This window comes from Haliaeetus leucocephalus, unplaced genomic scaffold (assembly GCF_000737465.1).
Source record: "Haliaeetus leucocephalus isolate CR32 unplaced genomic scaffold, Haliaeetus_leucocephalus-4.0 Scaffold143, whole genome shotgun sequence".
Taxonomy (NCBI): domain Eukaryota; kingdom Metazoa; phylum Chordata; class Aves; order Accipitriformes; family Accipitridae; genus Haliaeetus; species Haliaeetus leucocephalus.
In genome coordinates, this window is record NW_010972579.1 from 368,779 (window position 1) to 392,242 (window position 23,464).

Sequence of the window (23,464 nt, forward strand, 5' to 3'; positions counted from 1 at the left end):
GCCGGCCCCAGGGCCGGGAGCGGGCCTGGCGGGCCATGGTGGGCCGCAGGGGTGACATGGGCGTCGGTAGGGCGCTCGTTCCCTTGTGCCCTCCCCCACCCCCACCGCAACAACTTCTTCCCAGAGGGGCTTTTCTCTTCAAAACGGTATTCCCCCGTTTTCTGAGGTGTCTGTTCCCATGTTTGTTAGAGGTACTGGTTCTTCTGAATGTATTTTTACCTGATGACATGACTTGGACTCTTCGGCTGCCCTCCTGTAAACGTTTTTGGTCTCTCTGAAACTCCTGCTCAGCAAAAAGAGGCTTTGCTGACATTATTTTGAGCTGTAATAATCAAGCTGCTGCAGAGGAGAGTAGGGTCTCTCTCAGAAGTGTACCGGGCTGGTCGTGGCTGGCAAAGCATGCTCTCCCAGCTTTTGCTAGCTAGTGGGTGTTGTTTTGGTGGCGAAAAGCTGATCTTCTCTTAATAACTCTTGGGGCTCTCACATAGGGCGTCGTTGGCTTTTGCTGCAGGGAGGAGGCTGATGATGTGTTGCATCTGTGGGCAGGGCACTGGTGTTGTGGAAGGGGGTCTGACAACTACCACTAGTTTTCTTTTCCATGGGGAAAGCTGAGATTAAGTAGAACAGCCGGTGCTGGTTGCCCAGTCCTGCTGCTCATCAGAGTTGTGCACTGGGAGTAATGATGCAAAAGGTGTACCGTGGATACTGCTTAAAAGAGCCGAGGTTTTGTGCTTTTTTTTTTCTTTCTTAGAATTTCTTACTAGGTAAGAGAACCGTGAAACTGATGATAAATTATTTATTTTTGGGGACTACCTGAAAAACTTGTTTGCCTGGGTATGAATGCCCTTCTTCTACATATTGCAAAGCTAGTAGTTGATAGGGTGAAAGCCAGGGTATTTTAGAAACAGAAAGCAGTGGGTTCTCTCAAGTCCAGAAGACTTTTGTGTATAAATACATAAATCAGGTAGATCAAAGTCTCCTGGTGTTCTCAAAAATACTGTCTTTCATTACATGGTGGAAGTTCATCTGTAGAATTTATTTGGCGTAATTTAATAGTATTCCTGGAGACAAAGCAGTCTTGCTGCCTCTAGATGATTCTTCTTCTCTCAGAGTTATGTGAGACCACGGGCAAGAAGCTGCTGGTGCTTCTGACATCTGGGTGGGGAAGCAGCAGCAGACTCAGCCTAAGAGTAGATACTTGCAAAAGCAAGGAAGAGTTTTTAATTCCCCCATAGCCTCTTTCAAGGAAAACTTGTAAGGAAAAAAATGGGAAAAGCCTAATAAAAAGTTGAGCTGGCAAAAAGAAAAAAAAAAGTGAGATGATGGAAATGCACCCTGGCACATGTTCATGAGAACCTGGAGAGAAAATTCCCTTCCCCTTTCCCACCCTTGTTTTTTGGAACGCTTACCGTCTCCAACTTTGGATCTTCTCAAAGGGAACAACAAATCATTGGTGCATAAATGTTAGCTTACGAGCATGGTCCTGTTGCTGAGAAGAGGGTTCACTTTGTCTTATAAAGTAGCTATGGCATGACATGGAGAACACTGTGCTGCTGTCCCTGTTGAAGTTGTGTGGGACAGTATATAGAAGGACAATCTCTGAAATGTGTAGATATGTTATGATAAAGTAAGTTACAGAAAAATGTCTTGATATGAGCTTCCTTAATTTCGAGAGCTTGTTTGTGGGTATGCTTCTTGAACAACGTTAACTTGTAAATGTTTTCTTTCAGGAATTCATGCTTTTTCTATATAGTAATTAAACATAATAAAATTGAAATTTAAGACAGTGCTAATAAGTGAAATAGACCCCTTTTACATGCCCTGTTCATAAACAGCACTCTGTTAATTCGCTTCGACTCTTAACATGTTATTTACTTTAAGTACATCACCTTCTTTATATCGCACTTGATCACAGGGTTAATTCTTTGTGTAGATGTTGCCTAGCAGTAACTGCACATTTAAATATGATTCTGTGGTTTTGCTGCTATCTTGCCTGATAGGTTTTGTAGACTTACTGGTATGTTAGCCATTCCTGTTTGTCTGCCATTATATGAATTGATATCAACTATTAATTTTTTATTTTATTTTTTTTTTCTCCGCAGGAGGTAACGGCTAGTAGCCGCCACTATGTTGATAGATTATTTGACCTCGATCCTCAGAAAGTCCTGCAAGGTGTCATGTAAGTCATCTGAAACACACTTGGGCTGTTGGTTGTGCGTAGACTAGGTTTACTTGGGTTCCACTAGAGTTGTATATCAAGGGCAAGAAGCTCTTCCTGTCTTTTTTTTTGAGAAACCTTGTTGGAAAACTTTAATGCAAACACGATAGTATTGTTTTACCAGACTATCACTCTGTAGTGCATATGGTTCATAACGCAGCCTCCCAGTTGCCCGAAATGAGGTTAAACGTTCTGTGAGCATTCAGAATTTTTTTTTGATACATTTCTTCCTTTTGGCCACCTTTTGCTCCTCTTCCAGGTCTGTTGAGACTCTTTTCTCTTATTCCACTGCCAAGTCAGTGTACCTGCCTCTTCCTCTTTCCCCTACTGCCGTGTCTGAGTGTTGGCTTTTTTTTTTATGCATGGCTTCTATCTCACCGATGGGAACTGCAAGCTGAAAGAAAATGCTTCCATAGAAGTTAATTTGGATGCAAATTTTATTTCAGTACTTCTGTTACATGCCAATGATGAGGGGTAGTGACTGAAAGAGCGAGTAGAAGACTTGCCCTGCTGAACAGGTAGTAAAACTGGTGCAAAGATCTGGTTGCTTTCTTGCTGTCCTTGGGCTATAAGCTTTCTATTATAACCACACAGCAACGTGGCAAACAAGTCCTTGCCCAGGACTGACTTTTGGTGGTGAAACCAGACCTTTTCAGGCTTACCAGTAACTTGCTGGCTATGGCTGTCTAGCAAAACACTGGAAGACATCGAAGGACCAAGTGGATCAAAAAGCCAAGAATGTTGGTTTTGTTGCTTAGGACAGTCTGAGGTGTTTTCCAGTCACAGATGAAAAAAATTATTCCTGAAGGTGTCCCAAGGGCAACATATCAGAATTAGTGTCCCTTTGAAATACATGAAAAACACAACATACGTAAAACTCTCCTGGAAACTTTATTGGTTGAAATTCCCCCTTACCTGTATAAAAACTTCTGGTATACCACCGTAACTATATAGAGGTTCTTAACCCTTCCCTGTAGGAGAGTCTGGTTCTGCTTCCATCCCTTGGCTGTCTTAGTCCCCTACTTAGAAGGACTGCTGTGATGGTCCCAGGGGCAAGGATGTGTCTCATCCTATGTCCAAGTGGGTTGTCTGAGCCCCTCTTTTCTCCTTGGCAGATGCTCTGAGCCCTGGGTGGTGTTCCCTCCCTGCTCTCCTTTCTTTTCAAAGGACTGCAACCCAGAACCCTTGGTAATCTCGTCCCTATCTTTTGAGGTGTTATTCATATCTTTTGAAGTATAACTGATTTCCCAGAAACAAACGTTTTAGGCAGTATCTTTGTCTCAGCTAACATCTGAAGTTCTTCATCTTGTTAATTTATATCAGTGGATTCTATGCTGAGATGCTTTTCTTGCATTTAAAGACAAGGAGATACCAATTTATTTCACAACAGCTTTCAAAGGGCATATTTGGATGGTAAACCATATTTGTGATCCTCTCGTTAAAATCCTAATTCTGAAAGTATATCTTTCCTGACATTGAGCAAATCCTATGTGGTAGATTTGTTATTTTCCAAATATTGGTGGATGGGTGTGAAACAGTCCAATTTAGAAAAGTGTATATATAAAAATAGAATTTAGAATAGTGTACATCTAAAAAAATTCTGTCAGTCCAAGATTCTCTTTGGGCAGAAAAATACTGCTTTGCCCTTCTTCCTTTGACTTCAGGGTATCTGAAGAGGTATTGAAGTTGGAATGAACTGATATTTGGGGTGGAGTAGAAGAAGATGATTAAAGTTCTACCAGAAGTGTCTGTCAGAAGCTTTACCAGATAGTCTCCTACTTTGCTGAAAATCTTTGGTTCCTGATATGTGCTGGTTGTTTTTCCTGCATCCTGGCTGAAAATACTGGTGACCTAGATTTTTATTTTGATTGATGGAACTGTATGAATATCTGATCAAGAATCAGAAAATAGGCTGTCTTAAGAGGCTTTGTTTCTGCAGATTGTCTTCAGTTACAATAGTCCTGTTCTTCATATGCTATTAAAGGTGCTTGAATGAATAACCTGGGTTTGGGGCTTTTTTTAATTGCATCCTTGTAATTTTAATGAAAACCAACTTCTGAATGAGGTTTGATAAAGGTAAAATATAGCTAATGCTTCTTGAACTTGAAAATTATGCCAATCCAGTTGTCATCTTGTAACTTGAGAAAGCTTTTAATTACACATTCTGAAAGTATTTAAATGATCAAATCTCTTGTTTTTCTTTCTTTGCCATGAATTGTCAGAGAGGTGGTGTTCAGAACCTTCTTTTGTCCAGACAGTGAAGTCTTACCTGGCTAGGAGCTTTCTCCTTTTCCTCCTCATGGGAAAACTGAGAAACCATTTCCCTTTCGTCTGATATTGCTGTATGTGGTTCTGTTATCTTATTTCAAAATGTCAAGTTTCCTGCAGAACTTTTGTTCACGTAATTTCTGTCATGTTCATCTGGGTGTTGATAGTACGTAGGAAGGGGAAGATTGTGTGTACCTGCCAGTAAATAATGAATTTCAGTTCAGCATTTGAAATGTTGAGATTCTTGCAAGGATGACTACTACCTTTTACTGTGCCTGATAGTGAACTATTTAAAGTTTGCAAGGCCCACATCTTCATACCCACATCTGTATAGCAGTGTATGTATTTACCTTTCTATTTACTGTCTTTATAAATGAGCAAGCTTAATACAGTAGTTTCCTTCTGTAAACATAATCTCTACATTGTGGCCATGCTTATGCTTGGGAGGTCTTAAAGGTTTGCTTTGTGTTTACGTAAGTGCTTTTTCTAAACCATTCATCTACATACTGTTCTACAGTTCAAATTGTCTCAAATATGCTTTGCATTCTGCAAGGTCAGCATTAATGTCAGGTATGCAGCTATTGAATACATTTAGTGTTGACAGTGCATGGACTACCTCAAACATATTGTAAGGGATTAAATATCGTGTTCTCTCAGAAATTCTCTTAAATGTTTTGCCGTTATTGGCAGAGGAGAACAACACAGATAGCTCTGTAAATTTCTGCATTGTTATAAGAGCTTCATTTGTCCCAAGATGGTTGCTGCAACATCATCCTGTGCTTTGCAGTGTGGTAGTGTTTATTTCTTTTTAAAAACAACTCTGGGTGGTGATCCTTAGACTATCATTTGCTTTTCACACGCTCTTAAGCTCAGGACCACATTATTCAGATGCAAGACTGATACCTATTTTTGTCCTTTATTTGCTGGTCAGGGTCGTCTTTGAGATACGTTTTGTCATGCTTACATTTAGCCTGATGTCTTCAAACGGGCAATCTGTCATTTTATGGAGAGCTATGTAATTCCATCTCAAGGGCTGGTTTTGAAAGAGCATTCTTTCTGACAAATCTGGCTTAAGGTCCCAACTGTTTCTCATCAGGCTGTTCTTCAGCAGAGGGTGTCGTCTTTTAAGGCTTGTAAATAATCGTCTTTCTGGTGCACTGAGAATTCCTAGGCTACTGCTGTTTCTGTCCTTTATGGATGAGCTTATCCAGCCAGTTGGAGTTACTACACAAGCATTTTCCAAACTGGTGTGAGCATTGTATATCTCAGGAAAATGAAAGAAACATCCTATAGAAATGGCACGTGGTACTGAAGAACTAATTTCAAAGTGTGTATCTACAGTATCTTCCTTTTTCCCAGGGAGCATGTCTAGTGCTATGGTGGCAATACTGGTACAGATCTATGCAGTATATATAATTTGAGTTATATATGCTTTCTACACAGTATGATTTTGAGTGTTTGAGAATTGATGTTGTCGATAAGGAGAGTATAATAGGTGGCATACGGGTTAGAACTTGCAGACCACTTTGAATCGGACAGTTAGGTTTTTTGGGGTCCCTGCTGACTTAGACTGATAGTGCTGCAGTGGTTAGTGGTTACACTCAGTGTTCTGAATGCTCTGAAACTGCCATTTTAATGCAACCAAGATGTAATTGGGCTTACCTTTATGGTAGGTTCTTTGATGCAAAGTTAGGTATGTGTTAAAAGCTCCTCTAAGGGACAATGGACTTGTACTTGCGTTTCACTGAAGGTGTTTTGTACTGCTTGCTGGTTTCTGCCTTCTTCAAACAGAACATTCCAGAAGGTAGTCACAAACCAGAAGAAAACCCCCTTATATTTAAGTAGTAATGCTGCTTTCATGGAACCTATCTTGTATCTCTTTTGTGGTCAGTTGCTTTGAAATTAATTGGGAACACCTCAAACTGTGTGTGTTTTATATCCAACTGCTTTCATTTGTGTTTTCTTGGATTTGAAAAAAATGTTCCAGGCACGTCTTTAGATGTGTGTGTAATAGTGTCTTGTATTTCTCAGCTATGGCAATTGGAATGAGAGCATCAGTGCAGTGTTCTATACATGCCTGCAGGGAAAGCTGTGTGAAATGTAAGAGGCAGCTTCATGGAGTGGGAAGAGAAGAAATTCCCATCCCAGTTCTAATGGAGCAACAGGTACCACCTTCAGACAATTATGAAGAGGCTACTTCTGCCTCTTGTTCTTCATGTCCTGTTAAGCAAACCTTCTTTAAGACTAAATGAGGAACAGCACTTGTTTTCACATTGTGCATCCTGAACATATGCAATCACATTTTCAGGCTCTCAATGGGCACTTCCAAACCTAAATTTTCTGCAGGAGCCATGTTTTGTTCTTTGCATATTCCCTTGCTTCAGTTTTCATCAGAATGCCCCTGTAGAAACAGAGCAGTCCTTAGAGGATTGTTCATGTTATACTTTGCCTCTGTACATTTTTGATTGATTCTGTTATCTCCTAGGCAGTAGTCTGTAGTAAATACATATTCTTTCAGATGCAGTAGGGAAATTTGAGGTCTAGTTGGCTAAGAACAAGTGATGTAATTTTTTGAAGCGTTGTTTTTGTGCAGTGTCATTCATGTGTTGAGGGAAGAGGCTCCTGAGACTCTTCTGTTGATGCTTTGTGAACTGCAGGATAGGCTCTTTGTGGCTTGAAAATGGAAAGCTTGTTCTTTAGGTTGCAGAATCTGACAGAAATTTGAGCTGGTTTAGGTGATGCTGAGAGGGTGCTGGGAGCACTACTCCATTTGTTGATTTCTCCCTTTCAAGAGGTCAGCTGAGGTATCTAATAGCTAGACAAGCTTTTCAGAGTGATAGAAGGTGAAATTGAAAGGCCTCAAACATCATTTGAGAATTAAGTAGTGCTCTGTGAAGAGTGGGGTTTTTTAACATAATTGGTTTTGTAGAGTCAGATGGAAGAATAGTGTAGATACAGAGGGAAGAGAGGAAGATGCAATAGGAGGAAAGAGTGTTCCTGTCATAGAATAAGATACTCTTTCACTTTTGTGCTTTCTTTATAATGCAGCAAAAGGTAAAAATGCATAGTACTATTTTTCTCAAGTAAATTGTTATGTATTGTAACTCCTGGTCTAATATTTAGAGGTGGGCTAAACTTTAGGAAATTAGGTATACCTACTACATTGGGCTAGCAGTCTTCAACCTAATAGGGTTGTTTAATATTTCAAGCCTTCCAGTTGCCATTCTGAGCCTGTGAGAGAGGATTGATGATTAATGAATCTGTTTCAGTACTGCTTTTCAGAAGGGCATGAAGCCACTTTTCTCCAAAATTCCTCTCTTGATGCCAACCTCAGAGTAGTGATACTGTTGCTGTGATGATTTCAGACTGTAAGTAGGATGAGAGGAGAAACAACTTCTATCAGACTAGCTGATGTAGCTGGAGAAAATCGAGTGAGTATTGGTCACAAAAGTCTTGAGGTCTGAGTTAGAAGTGGCAAACTTCAAGCTGAGCACAGCTGAATACTCTGAGGTCATTTAGAGTTTAACTTAACTTTATTAATCTGTTAGACAAATGCAGAGGAGAGGTGGTTGCCTGTAAGGGAGGGCAAAATGTAGCAGGCAGCTGAGGGAAAAATAGTTTTTATGCCCTTTGGGGGTGCGTAGAGGGTGTTAAGACTGAACTAGAGGTTGGGCCTGAGGGATTTGTGCCACAAAATCAGCAATGCTACTGAATTTGTGACTCTTAATATTTGGAGTTTGATTTTTTTGGTTCTAAGCTGCCAGTTCAAATTGATCAGAACCAGCATTAAAAAAATTGAATTCACTTACTTTCCAAAACAAGCTCATTTTCAGTTTGCAATATGGAACTGTCTTCTTTTAGGCTAGCTCCCTGTAAAGGGTTGACATTTCTAGTAACATTCAAAGGACAGAACTCTGTTTATCAATTCATTTGTCTACCAGATGATTAAAATGAATTCAGTATGTATGCTGTATTGTGGTGCTGAACTGATAATTTAAATGTGTTGAGATTTTTTAATTTTTATTTTTTTCTTTGGGAATTTTAAAGTAGCAGGAAGGCTAGCCGGTAAAATTATTTGCTAAAATATACTTCAAACATGTTGCCTGAAATGTCCGGTAACTCCCGCATACATAGAATGAGAGAGTTTATTTGGATATAGATAAATTATGGAGTTTCTGTCGTAGTGAGGACTTAACTAATACCAATTTGAAAAAGGAAATTCAGGAATGACTAAAGCCTATGGAGGCCTGTACATCATCTTAGCTGATAGCTATTTGGAGCTAAAAATCTGAGGCTATACTTTCATGTTAGAAAGACTTTAGATTATCATAATCTAGCGGGTAGTAGCAGTGTCAGATTAACAGGTTTTGGTGATCCTTCAGTGATTGCTGGCCTAAGCTGAAGTGGACAGCGTGTCATACAATATTATGAGTTAACATCAGAGAACAGCTAAGCAGGTGCTGGAAGGCCATTTTAAGGTATTTTCCTGTACTGAATGAAACTTAAGAGTTCCCTATGTGAATGACTTGTGGTGGACAGCGTGCTTTCAATAAGTGGTGGTCTTAAAAAGGGAGAATGGACAAAATCAACTTTAAATCAAGAGAAAGTGAATGAAAAATAGTGCTAGAAAAATGTAGTGTTACAGGATGCCTCTTTGCTTAATGAAATTTCATTTAATTTTTGCTTTAACTGTGGGATATGCTGATTTAACCGCTAAATGCTGAAGGCACTACTTCATCCTGGGAGGGGAACTATCCTTGAGGGGAGATAGAGACATTAAAAAAAAAAAAAAGTAACACAGTTCCTTGTATTTGATCGTTTGGGTTGTTCATCTGAAGCAACAGTGGTGAAGGCAGTTCTTTTCATGTGGCTTGACTGTTTCAGGATAGCTCTGAAAAAAGTATTTTGCTGATCTGGCGTCACAGAGCAGGAGATCTCTCAGATTCCGAGTGTTCTGCTGAACTGCAGCTATTTTCCCCACACCTCTCTTTGGATAATTCTTTGCTGGTATGACCTAGTTTATTTAAATAGCAGAGATTGATGCTGAAATTGAAATGCTGATAATACAGAGCTCTAGCTATGTTTGTGTGGTTTTGATTTTTTTTTAGTTTAAAAAGCTTACATAATAAAAGCTAGCTAAACTCCCATCCTCCACTGACTTCAAGCATTTTAAATTTGAGCTACCTCATTCTTAAGGTTGAGTAGGCAATTTTTCTATTGATCAGTGATCTCATGCAACTTGTAGCACAATTTCCAGACTCAGTGCAAAGGATGAGGCAATAAAACACGCTTGAGAGAGAGGTGGGAAAAGCAGCATTTCCTGTTTTGTCAGTCAACCTGGAGATTTGAAAGGAACTTGAGTTGAAACTAAAGCCAAAGACATGGAGACCTTAAGTTGTTAAGCTTGATATAGAAGGCTAGCATGTGAATTGACTGACATAAGCTCTTATATGGAAGCAAAGATTTGATATGAGAGGTTTCTTCAGTCTGTCACACACACACAGCAAGATAAGTATTGGAAACTGGGATAGATTCAGGGTAGGAATAAGGTATAAATATTTCTAACCACAGGTATGGATCATTGAAACATATTACCTTTCTATTTGATAGACTTTCCTTGGCAAGAAAACTTACGACAAGGTAAGTTGCCTCTCCAAAGAGGTTACTTCAGATAGGAGTTCAAGCAGTTTCTGTGGCATTGTGATACAGAGAAGTTGGGTTAAACAATCAGTTTTAGCATTATGAATGTTAAATTCTACTGTTCTGCGTTGCTGTAATTATAGCCCTATGCTATTTTTCTACAGCACTTTGATCTTATGCAGTGTCTGAGAGTACAGAATTAAGATTGGGAACAACCATGTATTTAGGGTTTCCTTGTTTAAATGTTGAGTTTGTTTAGTTTGCACTGTATGCTACTTGTGTAACAGTTTCTAAGTGTTAAAACTCAAACAAGTTGAGTAACAGTGTCTCTGTATGCTACTTTGTTCTTTCCTGTAAAATCATCTTTTTCTTTGCATCAACTGATATTTTTTTGAAGGGGATTAGAAATCTTGAAACTTTTCTTCCCAACCTGATGATTAACCTTAAAAATAAGCTGATTTATGATTACTGTGGTTTGCTTGAGTTGGCAGGAGTTTTTAATGTTTTAGCCACTTGGTTGGACTAGTAATCATGTTAGTACAAACATGCTCCTTGCTAAAGGGGTAGTAAACAACTCACTTGGATAATTAACAGATATTCAAGCCAAAGTAGTGTCCATCTTAGAAATTAATTCTGTCAAAATAACACTGGACATATTTTAATGTGCAAAATTAGTCATTAATTCCTGTTGTTGATTGTTTTGCCTCTGTCCACAAAAATGGGGGTGTGGGAGGAAGGGAGAAGGAAGAGCAGGGAAAAGCTACAGAAAGGATAATTGTCAAAACTTTAGCTCCACTGTTAGCTTCTGACTCAAGTCCAGCCAGTCCAGGTCCCATTTGCTTATATGATATTGAAACTTAGAAACTCTCCTGAAGTTGGGGCAGACACGTTTTTATTTGAGCTGTGTCCTTGTATCAGCTACCAGTACCTCAGCTTTTTAGATATTTGCATTTAAAGTTTTGGAACACCTTTTCAGAATGATGCTTTGCGTCATTCTATTGTTTGTAATTTTGATCACCCTCTGGTAGATAAATCTTCTGGTCTGGCAACACATTGTTTTGGTTGCTTCCTCTGTGTGCGTAATTGTCTTGGAATCTCTTGTAACTGTTTCATACTAAAAGTGAAAGCATTGGCTTGGAAGTTTCTAGGACTACTTTTCCTTCTGTGATTGTTCATCTCGTGTTTGATATCCTTCTCTGTCTAGGAACTTCTTAAATATGGCTACCTACTCTATTTTCAAAAGACATAAGATGAGAAAGTATGCAGGCTGTTTATTTCTTCCTCTTCTGTGTGGTTCCTACTGCTGCTTCCTCATCAAGTCACTCTAGCTTGTTTCAAGATCTTTTGTGTTGCTTTGCTAGAAGGTGACATAGGAAGGCTCTAGGGCTTCCTATCAGAAGTTTAAAATTTCTTGTGTTTGTGCTTGATTTACTGTATATAAAATGTAGGTAAAACCAAATTCTCACCAAGGAGTCCATGTATCCATGTTGTTTTCTTATGATCTCTTGCAGAAGAGGTGCAGGTATTGGGGCTTGCTAGGAATGCTTTAGAGGTCTGTTCTCTCAGCTGGGAAGTTAGCTCATACCAGTTCAGAGGACTGCACACTATGTACTGGACACTTCTGGTGTTTTTGTGGAGACTTCATGAAGATGTTGAACTTCAATAATTTCTGCTTAGGACAAAGTTCAGCACTTTTAAGTTGTTTCTACAATAATAATTTACATTAACAGACTAGAATGCTAGTTTTCTTAGGACTAAGATATTTCATAATATTAAATTTTTTGGCTAGGATTCATTAAAACTTAAAGGCCATATTTTACTCACAAATTTTTATATTTAATGTTGCTTCTTGCTTATCTAATACACTTACGAAACTAGCATGCATTGCATTTTATTTATAGCTAATTAACTGAACTGATTGCTACTGGGTTGCTATGTTCCAGAAGACTGTTAGAGCTGATAAACCTCACCTGATAATTTTTTTTCCCCTTTTCTAGAGTTTGTAGGAAGAAAATAAGTCTTTCTGCTTTTTCAGCCTCTAGTTAGTTTCATAACTTAAACCTGAGTGGTCCCAGGATTGAACTAATGAAACTATATTCTTATTTCTTTAAGAAGCAATAAGAGATGGAAAAAGCTGGCTTAGCACTTCAGGAAGCAGTATTTCCAAGCGCTTAGCTAGGATCTCTTTGTTTTATTTTATTGTTGGCAGCCTATATTATCCTGCTTGAAAGTTTTTTCACAGAAATTACTTTATTGCATTATAGTAAGTGTAGGCATAAATATCAGCTATCGGATTTTAAATCTATGCATTAAAATTATTGTAATTCACGTTATTTTGTTAAATGACTTTGAATTTAGTTTGAATCTAAACTATAAGATTTAATACACAGGATATTTAAAAAAAACCAAAAAAACAAAAACCCAAAAAAACCAAAACAACCAAAAAACCAATGAACCTCAAATGCATCATAAGACGTCTGTCATATGAAAGCTTCATGGTTTGTCTTTTGGCTCTATAGAAAGCTACCTTTATGAGGCTGCGAAACTAAGTAGTACTGGAATGTACTAGGTAGATGTGTAAGATCTGCATTTTTCTTCTGAAGCTGCTCACCCTGTGCTGTTGCCTGGCAATAGGGTTGATAAACTGTCTGAGAGCTTGGAGCTGATTGTGGGTAAGCCTGTGTATCTCCCTCTTCTGGATCATGGTCTTCTCACAGGTTAGGCCTAGAATCACCATAGACTAGTTGTTCTTTTGAAGGTCTCATCTCTTTGTGATTGTGTTTCTGCTGTTGTTTCCTTCTTCCTCATTTCAAGGACTCCTTTTCACAGTAGGAAATGGGAGCAGTGTGCAGGACATTCGGAAATAAAGTGGGTATCCGGTTTTGGACTACAAATTTCTGAAGTTTCTTTGTTACCTCTTGTAGAAGATAGTGATCTTTACTGCTTTTTCTCCTTGGATGAATCTTATGTTGTCTTGGATCTGAAATCAGTCAAGCACAAACTCGTTGGATATGATGTTTTCAAATAAGGGAGCTGCCCTCAGTTTTTCCAAGGTTCGTGATACACCCAGGACCTGGTAGACTAGGGCAGCACATGGTGGTACTTTACTTCTTAAGGAGATTAGCTTCCTGAACAGGAAAATCTCCAAAAACATAATATGGAATCACATAATTATTTTTCATAGTAAACAAAAAAAAGTCTGCTATTATTCAGCATTGGGTTTTGGCATTTTAAGGATATTCTTGGTTTCCATATCCCTGCTTCCTGTGCATTGAACAGGTTAATTTCTGTAAGTGGCAAATTTGAAGAGATAAGCATGGAACTTGGGAGTGCCAGGGCATAATGCATGCAAACATGGTGATCTTTGCTGAGTCCAATCTCTGACAGTTTTTGGTCACCTTACTAATTTGAAGGTATTTTACTTGCTTGCAAGTTGGAGTGGTCGAATGTACATGTGTTGGATTTTTGTCAGAAATCTCAAGCTTGTGATATTTCTTGTCTATCTGCCATGACTTTTCTGAGGAACTTTATGAACTAGGATGGAGAAACTCATCTGATTCATTTACAGATCAGGACTGCAAACTCACTAAACCTCTTAAACTGGGCGGTATGGAACTTCGCTATGCTCCTGCCACTTCTGAAAGGGTCTCTAAATCAAATTCTAATAGTCAGTACTTATTACATATTAAATAGTTATAAGGTTAACAAGTCATTCTATTGCGGAGTTGGTGCAGGAGTCACAGAAGTTTGTTGGTAGTGGTTTTTTTTGGTTTTGTTTTTTTGGGTTTTGTTTGTTTTAAACACAAAATAATGTGTAAAGTCACCTGAGCAGAGCATTAAAATGTTACCAAAATCTGTTTGTTAATTCTTCAGAGTGCTTGGCAAGTGCCTTCTCTTTAGCTTCTCAGGATGCCTTCACAGATACATGATATGAGTGACTTTGAGAGCTGGTGCCTAAGGATAGCAGGGAGAGGTAGCCTTTTTAGAAATCTTAGAGTGGCCTGAGCAGTTTAGTACCTGAACCTAGCACATCTGTTGGTACAGTTTCCATTCCTTTGAGACATCTGATCATTGCTTTTGTCACTGTTTTGGACTCATTCTTGTATTTTAAAAACCTTTAAAAATGACTGGGATACTTCCATATCAAGCATTCAGCATAGAAACCACTGAAGTACTGTTTCTGAGTTCAGTGAAATCTTCAAGTGAATTCCTTAAATTTTCTTGGGCTTCCAGCTTAGCCTGTCTTCTGATCTTGCTCTTTCTCCTCTACCTCCTGTATTGTGTGAAGTTACCAAACTTACAGGAGATATAACAGAAAGGTCCAACGTTTTTTGCTGATACTTGGCTGTGAAAAACTGTGTGCTGGGTAGGCAGATTCATGTTAAGTAATGGCTCACTTGAGAGGTCAAGTGTTTTCCTGACTCTGCCTGTGTTAAGAGATACACAGAACTGCAGGTCAGTGTTCAGCTGCTTTTAATGCTGCTTCCTTGTTGGAGATCCAAGATCACTAGCCAAACTTGAGAATTTAGACAGTCTCCCTTTGCTTAAAATTCCTAGAATGCTCTTCTGTGGCCAAGTAAGTGTATGCAACAGGAGAGTGAGTCACATGGAGAAATACTTCAGGAAGAATGGGCAATTACCTTTTACTAATTGAGGTTTATAAAAGGTTCTGTTTATGCCAGTCCAGATATTGCCTGCCTTGGCCAAGAAGTTTTTTATAACTCTAATGAAGTGAATTTAACACTTGGGACAACTGCTTATTGCAGTGGAATTTGCACATTCAGTGGGTATGTAAGGACTGTGTAGTGTTAATGCAGGCCAAGGTGGATCTTAAAGAACAGGGCTGCTCTAAGTCTCTTAAAATTTGCAGACAGCAGGTGAAAGAGTGATACAGTAGCAAGAAAATGTGGTAACTTAAAGCAGCCACTAAAGCTCCCAAATTATTTAAATGAGTTACGGGTATAGTTAGCCAGTGATTAATTTATCAATTTTGCAACTACTAACACTATAATCAATCTAGTTCTGTTTTTTGTTGATAAAGAATTATCTGCATTTGGACTGTTTTTGTTCTCTGCTCTTATAAAGGCCCCTACAACTAGAAAGTTTCCTAGAACTGTGTCATCTTGATTTTCTGAAACTGGTCATAAGTTGCTAGCTTGCTTTCAGATTCTCTGGATGTTCATATATGTTCAATATGTTCATATGAAGAAAAAAAATCTTTAAAAGGTGGTGATGGTTTTTAAGATACAGTAGCAATTTTCTGAACAAGAAGGTTGCAAACAATGCATTTTCATAGGACTTCTTAGTGTGTGTAACCAGTGTCCTCTTTCCAAAATGCTTCCCTTGTCCCTTTACCACAGTCTGAATGCCTTTAATGTATTTAACCTTGCAGTAACTCTCAGACAGGAAAATGCTTTTGTTTCCACTTTATTCCTGGAATTTTGACATACAGATGTTTAGGTGTCCTGCTGAAATTCACAAAAGGAAGCCTATGGTGAAGAGGAGAGTGAAAGCCTGGTCTCTGGAGACTGGTGATAGTTCCTTGTTCCTCTTTTTTTTTTTTTTTTTTTTTTGTTTTCCCAACCAAAAATGTTTTTTTTTTTTTTTAAAAGTTTAGTGAATATATGGGCACAAAGAACCAGTATATCTAGTTTTCCTCAGTAATGAGACTTTCATGTCTGGTGTGCATGTGAGATAGTGTGGGTTTTTACTTACTTGCATAAGCTGGGACGTAATGGAATCCCAGAGCTCTGGGGTATTTATCTGTGGGCTGTGGAAACTGTACCCTGAAGCACTACTCAGTCCTGTAGGTGCAGCATGGACATGTGGAAGACTACTTGATAAACCTTCATGGAAATAGTAACTTCTATAGATTAAGCCCTCAGTACCTCAGCATAATTTACCAGGGTTTGTTTTTCTTTCTGGATTTACAGAGATATGAAAAATGCTGTAATTGGAAACAACAAACAAAAAGCCAACTTGATTGTTTTGGGAGCAGTTCCAAGGTATGTCCTTTGCTACTCTCCTTTTCACTGATTCACAATGGGTCTGGAATAATGATCCTTTGATCACAGGCACTTTTTTGTTTTAACTTTGGTTGTAGTTCACTGCAGACTTACTTTAATGTAACTGAGAGAGACTTATCTGTTAAGCTGATGTATTACAGAACAGGCTGTTGAGTAATGATTTTAATTTAGAATTTCATAGAATTCTCTAAAGTAGTCTTGGTGATTTTTATTAAACTTTATTAGCTCAGGAATGAAATCTAATTTCTGACATTGATGATATTAATGATGGATGGAAGTGGTTGTATCTTAATCCTGCTCTTCACCCAATTGCCTGGTGAGTTCACAAGTGAAAATGTGTAAGGATATGTTAAAAATATAATTTAAAAATATTAAAAAACATCTGAGATAATTTGCTTGTCTTCTCCACCTGCTTCAGAGGATTAAAAACAATTGACCATACTTTATTGCTGAATTACTGCTTCAGCTGATGTTAATTAACATTTTCTGGATCCTGATTCCACTAGTACAAATTTAACAGGTAACTTTAGGTACTGGATTGCTCACTGCAGCTTTCATTTCACCTCTCTTCTCCTCTAGCTTTCTTTCAGCCACAATTTGCAGCAATGGAAAAGGAAAACGATGAGCACTGCATTACTTGTGCTAGCAGTATGGGACCCACGTATGATCCTTCTGCTTAAATGGCAGCTAGGTCCCAAAATGGTCCTGCTTGAGAATGCTTCTTCTGGCTTGTCAAAAAATGCATTTAATTTGCAGGGAATATCTTCTCATTTACAGATTGAGTTTGTCAAGGCTAGCCCTTTAAATTCCCTATGGATTAGCTGTGGGGAAACCCCCTCTACAAAACCTGCTGAATTATCTTCCATTTTGACCACATGTAAACAGGTGAAGAGAAGACTTCACATGAGATGAAAAGATTGAAGTGGACATTTGGTAAAGATTATGCAAAGTTTAAGGATTTTTTTCAGCAACAGGCCCTAAGGGATTTTCACAACCACTGTTTATTCTTGTGGTTCCCATTTTAAAAGGGACAGAAGACCTCCAGCTTCCAAATCTAGCATCCGACTGTTCTTACATTTTGTAGCACTTCATGTGCCTTCAGTTATCCTGCTTTCTGCTGTTACTTGTGTTGTGCCCAGTAATGAAAATCCAAACATGGTTGTTTTTTTTTTTTCCTGTTGTTAATGCCTTCTGGCTGTCCAAGTAAATTCTGTGGTTAACGTATAACTGCAAATAAATGACTGGGTTTGGAAAATTTTAAAAGGTAAACTATCATGCTTGCCCTCACTTCAGTACAAGTTATCCTCAAATGACAGGAAATCTAATGTCAAGGCTTTTCAGACTAGAGGTATAGATGAAGGTAAATCAGCTGGGTTATTGTGAGAAAAGACGATTCTTGCTGGCTAAAACTTAAGTGGCATCATCTACCCCCAAGTGCCTTTCTGAAGGCTTTAGAATTTCCTCAAGGTATTGTAGACAGACTTAAATAGATTACAGACCATTTGAATTAGAGAACTTCTTCCGTCGTTCTCTCTAACAAGGTGGCAGGAATTCATTGGCTTTTTTGACATGCCTTCTAATTCGTGAAATGGCCACTGAAGCTGTTTGAGTATGGGAACCTTTGCAATTCCAATCTGCAAAGTCAAACTTTTTCCTCAATAAGAATAGAAGCAAGCAAGCTAGCATTCTTTGTTTTAAGTCTCGTCTGTAAAGTTAATGAGGAGAACAGTTTTGTTTTCACAGCGTTAGATTGCAGTCTCCCAAGGGAAGTTGATTCCTTTCTGTAATTGCATGGGGATTGTTAGAATTCTGCTGCTGGTGCTTTGTCTTGTGGTTTACCTTCTTGTTTACTCATTTCTTGCTTCTCTCTTCTTCCCCAAGTATTCCTCCAGCAAGCTTTCAGAAGAGACACTTTAGATGCAAAGAACCCCTTCAGATTTCTGTCACTTAGTGGAAAAGAAAACAGTATGTTCAAATATTAGAACAGACTCATATGAGGTTTGGAAACAAGTATAGGAAATATATTTTGTTTGAAATTGGGCCAAATACTACTGGTAGGTATGAAGTATCCCTATTATTTAAAAATGTTAGACTGCTGCTTGGTTGGAAAGAAATGCAAAGTCCTTTGAAGATCTCCATACGGAAGAAAATGCTGGGGAAGAATGGCCGAATCGCTGTCATTTCTAGGCCAGTGGCCTCCTGAGACCATGAGCTGACTGCTTAGTGGTGTCATCTTTAGAAAGGGAGATACAGATAATAACTTAAGTGAAATTTTTTTGTCCCTTTGAAGTTCAATCTGACCTAGGGTCAGTTCTTGACCACTTGTTCTAAAGAGGGTGCTAAGAAAAACAAAGTTGATTGAAAAAAGCTTGCAGACTTGCCATGTCTGGACTTAAGAACTAAGAAGTGTTAAGAACTGTACAAATGTGTACACCAACATGGTCCTAGATGTTAAGAATATAAATGTAGCCAGCCTGTATGTGGATTTTGTTTCATAAGAAATTATTTTCTATATCTCTTCCTCTCTACAGAATGAGAGTTATTCCCTTGCATTCTGATCAAATGCTGGCCTCGGGCACTTCTGTCAGGACTGCAGAAATTTTACTTTTTGAAACTGTTACTTTTTAGTAGCAGTCCCAGAAAATAAAATTTTTAAAGTTCAGGGGGGGAAAAGGTATTTTAATACCATAATACCAAGTTCTTTCAGTGGCAGGCCAACTTAAAAACTCAGCCTTGCCTAAAAATGGTTTACTACTTGTACTGTCCTTCAATTTTCTAGTTTTTTTCATTCTACCCCACATAAGAGAATGAGGAAGTCCATACTAATTATTGGTGTGCTCCTTCACTTGACAATTTTGTAAGAACAAATACTGCAGCTCTTATGCCTATGAATGTCAGGCACCTCTTCAGAGTCCAAGTTCAGTATTTAAAGCTTTCTGTCAGTTGCTCTTACCTCCTAAATCTCGGGAAAATGATTGAGTCCTCAGTTCAAATATAAGTTGTTCTTTTCTACGTCATCTTGATAGAGGATTTCAAACTTAATGAAACAATGTTCATTTAGTAGCAGTTAGTCTGTAGTGCTGCTGGCTCCCAATCCTCTGAGTTGTCATCAAAGCCCTTTTCTGGTGGAGTTTATAATAGAGGCTAGAAAAATGCTTGTTTGCTGTGGAGTCCAGGCTGACAATCATATTGTCATCATATTCATTGCCACTTAATAACACCTAAGGTGTAGGGGAGCTAAAGACTCTCACTTCAGTTGTTACCAGGACCACCCAGAGATCTTGTCATTCTTTGACATAACTTCAGAAGCTAAGCAGTCTTTCCATCCCAGCTCTGCAGTATCTTGTGGCCTCCTATATACACCTTCCCACAAACTGCACATTAACTACATTTTAAGGCCACTGAAAGAGAGTAGGTTAGGTTCTGTTGTAGGCAAAAGTTATTGTGCTTAAGCTCTTTCTGAATCTGCAATAAATGGTCTAAAGCCTCTGGCTTACAGAGATGGAATTGGAAAAGAAAAACATTCAGTGAAATGCACATGAGAGTAAGTTCTTGATAACTCTGTTTTGCAAGTCTGTGGACCACTTTCTGGTATCCTGAAAGATACAGCATTCAGTAGTTTGTAATCCAGTTGCCAACTGGGCCTTTCAAGCCTGTGACATATTTCCTCTCTTCCTCTTCCTTCATCTGGTGGATGGCAGAGGGTAGAGAAGGCAATGTTAAATTTCAGTCATCAGAGCATAGCTTTGTCTTCCTGTACATTGCAGTTACCTGTTAAAGCTCTGACCTGTGCTATTTTGTCAAAAATGTTAGCTGAATAAAGTTATTGCTTATCTAATCATACTGAAAGTTTAATACTTAGTCTAATCCACTTCAGAGATAGTTTCTCATTAAGAACTTCAGTTATTCCTTTGCTCCAAAATGAATACAGAGTTTTTAAATCAAATCTTAAACCTAACCATCCAAGACCTTTAACAAAACCACTAAATCATTCTTGTCACTTACCAAAAATGATTTTCTAACTTCCATCTGATTGTTCTCCAGAGTCTTAAGGCGTAAAGTCAGTTGTTCGGAGCTGTAACGTGGTAGTGTACTTCTTCCTAAACCTAAAGGCCTGTCTCTAGGTAGGTGCACCTCATAGAACTTTATATAGTTAATTTTCACCTTTCCCTAAGTCATTTATTAGGGATTCTGTGTAACTGGTGGGGTTTTGTTTTTGGGGGGTTTTTTTGTTTGTTTTTTTAAATTTCTTTGGATCACATTTTAAATGACATGTAGAACAGCTGATAAACTCTTACCCATTCCATCATCTGAAATTTGAGTTCTGTGAAGCATACCATTAGCTTGTCTGTGGAGGTGAAAACTAGTAAGGATTTATTGGGGTTTCAACTTGTTTCTAGGGCTGTGAACACATCAGCATGGACACCCATGAAATTTTATGTTTCAATTTATTGTTAAACAAAGTGAAATTCCTTCAGGTGGTGTTCTTTCAGAGTTTGCCAAAAAGTAAGACTTCTGCTTTGATAACTGTGTAACCTACTAATAAGATGAGAAGACATCTCTCTTAACTGGAAGGTTCTGTTACATTCCAAAGCCTGGCAGCTAAGGAAAAGGATTTTATACATGCTATGGGCTATATTAAACACAAGAAAAGTATCCATAAAGAGGACTTTTGCAGGCAGTATTGTCTGGCAAATACTGGACAAATTAAAACTGATGTACTGATAAGTAAATAGAGGAATTCACATATTTGTGATAGTGTTGGAAATGTTTGAGTGTGTTTTCCTTTTGTTTTGAGATTTAGAAAGAAAATTTAGGTAGGATGGTTTTGCATAGCTCACAAGTATCCTGATCAATTCTTGTTTAAAGGTATGATATTACAAATTCCTAGATGACCCATGATGTTGATACTTGATCCTGCGTGGAGCTTAGCAGAAGAGCACCCTTACGTATCAAATACTTTCATACTGGCATGCTGACTGTTGTGAGTGCAGTTGCAGGACTGCAGGGTGGAAAAACACCCTGTTGCTTACAGCTTTCCTTGGAGTTACTTGGATAAATATCAGATAATGTTCTTAGTTAAACAAATAATTTATTGTTTAAGTAGAAGATAAGCAACAAACTCCCTATGTTTGGGCATTTAGGAATAAAGAGGCTTGTGCATATAGCCAGTACGACTTTAGTTTAACACCAAGAAAATATGTCTGTTAGTTTGTGTCCTGGAAAGCTTGGCCTCATAGCTAGAATATTGAGCAACCAACTCTAGCTGATCCTGCTTTGAGCAGTGGGATGGACTAGATGACCTCCAGAGGTCTGTTCCAACATCATCTATTCTGTGATTCTGTAATCTGATTTAATGAAGAACTGTCTTTAGTTTTCCCTCAGGGTTATCCATGATTTCAGGCACTCACTCTAGAAGTTCTTTTAATTAGTGTCCTTTATGATACTGCTCCTAAAGGACTAGCCCATCCTTCAACTGTAGGAATGCAAGTATCTGCTTGACAGAACCATCTCCTGTACAGACAGGATGTATTAGCACTTGCCTGAGTATTCAGCTCTAAATCCATCGTTAGCTGGTAGAAGGAAGCACTGCCTTATGAGTGAGGGTATAGTTTCAATGAAAGCCTTAATTCCTTAATTTATAATTTTATATGCTGAAATTATGCATGACAGATGTATTTGTGCAAATATATGTTGTGCTTGTTCACATGGTCATGCAAATCTAATTACTGGCTCATTGGGATTAGATATAGCAGTATTGAACCCAGTGCTATCCTGGAATGGTTTTATGCAGAGGTTCTCTAAACCACCTTTGGAGGTATGCACTGATCCATGGACCTGATACTGAATTTTGGCAAAGAAGGAACAGCACAGTAATGGATTAGGAGTTAACTTGCATAGATCTGACATTTTCTTCTTTGTACCTGGGGCAGTAAAGCTGTTGAATAATTTCAGAGAACAAACTTAGCCATCAGTTTTCACTACAGTCTAATGCTGGGTTAACTAGACAGACGTGATAAGGTTTAGCAATGACAGCAGGTAATTTTTTGAATGTTTTCTAGTTTCTAATCTTAAGGTAGCCACCAAAAAATAGTTTTCTTGTTGGAAGAGTTCTGGTATTGTGATGTGGAAAGGGCCAATGAATGGTGGAAACTCATATGAGAAATATTTAACCTCTGTGTGTTTTTTTCTCTATTATCTGAGTGACTGATGGTAAATGATGTCTGCTGTTGACTATTTTTATATCTGATGGTTTATTTTCTCAGTTTCTTTGTTAAACAAATAATTTAAAAAAGGTAAAAAACCCTTAATAGCTGGGGATTGGTTTTCTTGATAAAGGATGAAGAATATTGTAGGGTTACCAGTTCTGATGAATCATACAAACCCAGGATTCAATACAGTAATAAAAATATGAAGAACTGCACCTTTGGGGGATTCCTAGATTCACCACACATGCTTTCCTATGAGGAAAAGGGAGCAGCCAGTTACTTCCATGACATGGAAGAGGGAGAAGAAACCTCATCATGGAGGATCTACCCCTTTTATGGAAAGGAGATGGCAACTCTTCCCTGTTCACTTTGTCCGTGCAACACCATTTGTTAAAGAGAGAATAAAACCCGAACCATTCTTAAGCGTGAGGGGATGAAGCATGCCTGCAGTTGCTCCTGCAGACATGTGAAGAAAGATTTCTAGTTTGAGGCCTAGAGAGCAACTCTAGAAATGATAGTGAGGTGACAGATATGAGGCTGGCAATATGATTATTTTTTGTGTTTTGGGTGATGAACTGGACTTTGATATGCCAGATAACCTGTCTTAATATGTGATAGGATCTTTGTTTCTAACAGGAATGAACAGTGTTCAGAAACCAAGCTGGGAGGAACAACAAAAAAAGGCATAAATAATTTAAGCTCCAAAAAACCTATGCCAATTTTGAGTATCAGATTTGGGTGTTCTACCTTTTTTTCCTAGACTTTAAATACTTACCAATAAAGGGATTGAAGTCTTTTTTTAGGATAGCAAAATTGCATTTTACAGAAGACTAGTAGTCTGTTAAGTTTCCCTTGGTCAGTTGATATTCTGGGGAACAAAAACATTTTAAAACTAGAAATAAAATAAATATATTAAAATATATAATAAAGCCATAGGTCTATCGGTAATCATTATATGAATTGTTTTGGCACAAGATGTCAGTTAACTGCAGAAGAAAGTGTGTTGTGTATCTCTTCTCCAGAAGAGAGACCTGGTGTGCTTAGTGATGCACAAAATACAATTATGATCTTCTTAGCTTGTTACATCTTTTATAAAGTAGTTT

General features: G+C 38.3%; 1 protein-coding gene across 8 annotated transcripts in view; it reads left to right on the forward strand.

Annotated features, from left to right (window-relative positions):
• ARMC8 (armadillo repeat containing 8) overlaps positions 1 to 23,464 on the forward strand; it is an 82,750-nt gene that overhangs the window by 1,016 nt on the left and 58,270 nt on the right. For 6 of the 8 annotated variants that reach the window (XR_773957.1, XR_773958.1, XR_773959.1 and 3 more), the window contains exons 2-3: positions 2,103 to 2,179; positions 16,060 to 16,131. Coding sequence is in view for 5 of the 8 variants with exons in the window: in XM_010561147.1 (XP_010559449.1) it covers positions 2,103 to 2,179; positions 16,060 to 16,131 (149 nt within the window). In the remaining 3 variants the exon portion in view is untranslated. Of the gene's footprint in view, positions 1 to 2,101; positions 2,180 to 3,882; positions 4,065 to 16,059; positions 16,132 to 23,464 lie in introns of those variants that run through there. The other 2 variants (XM_010561150.1, XM_010561149.1) reach the window with 2 other exon arrangements.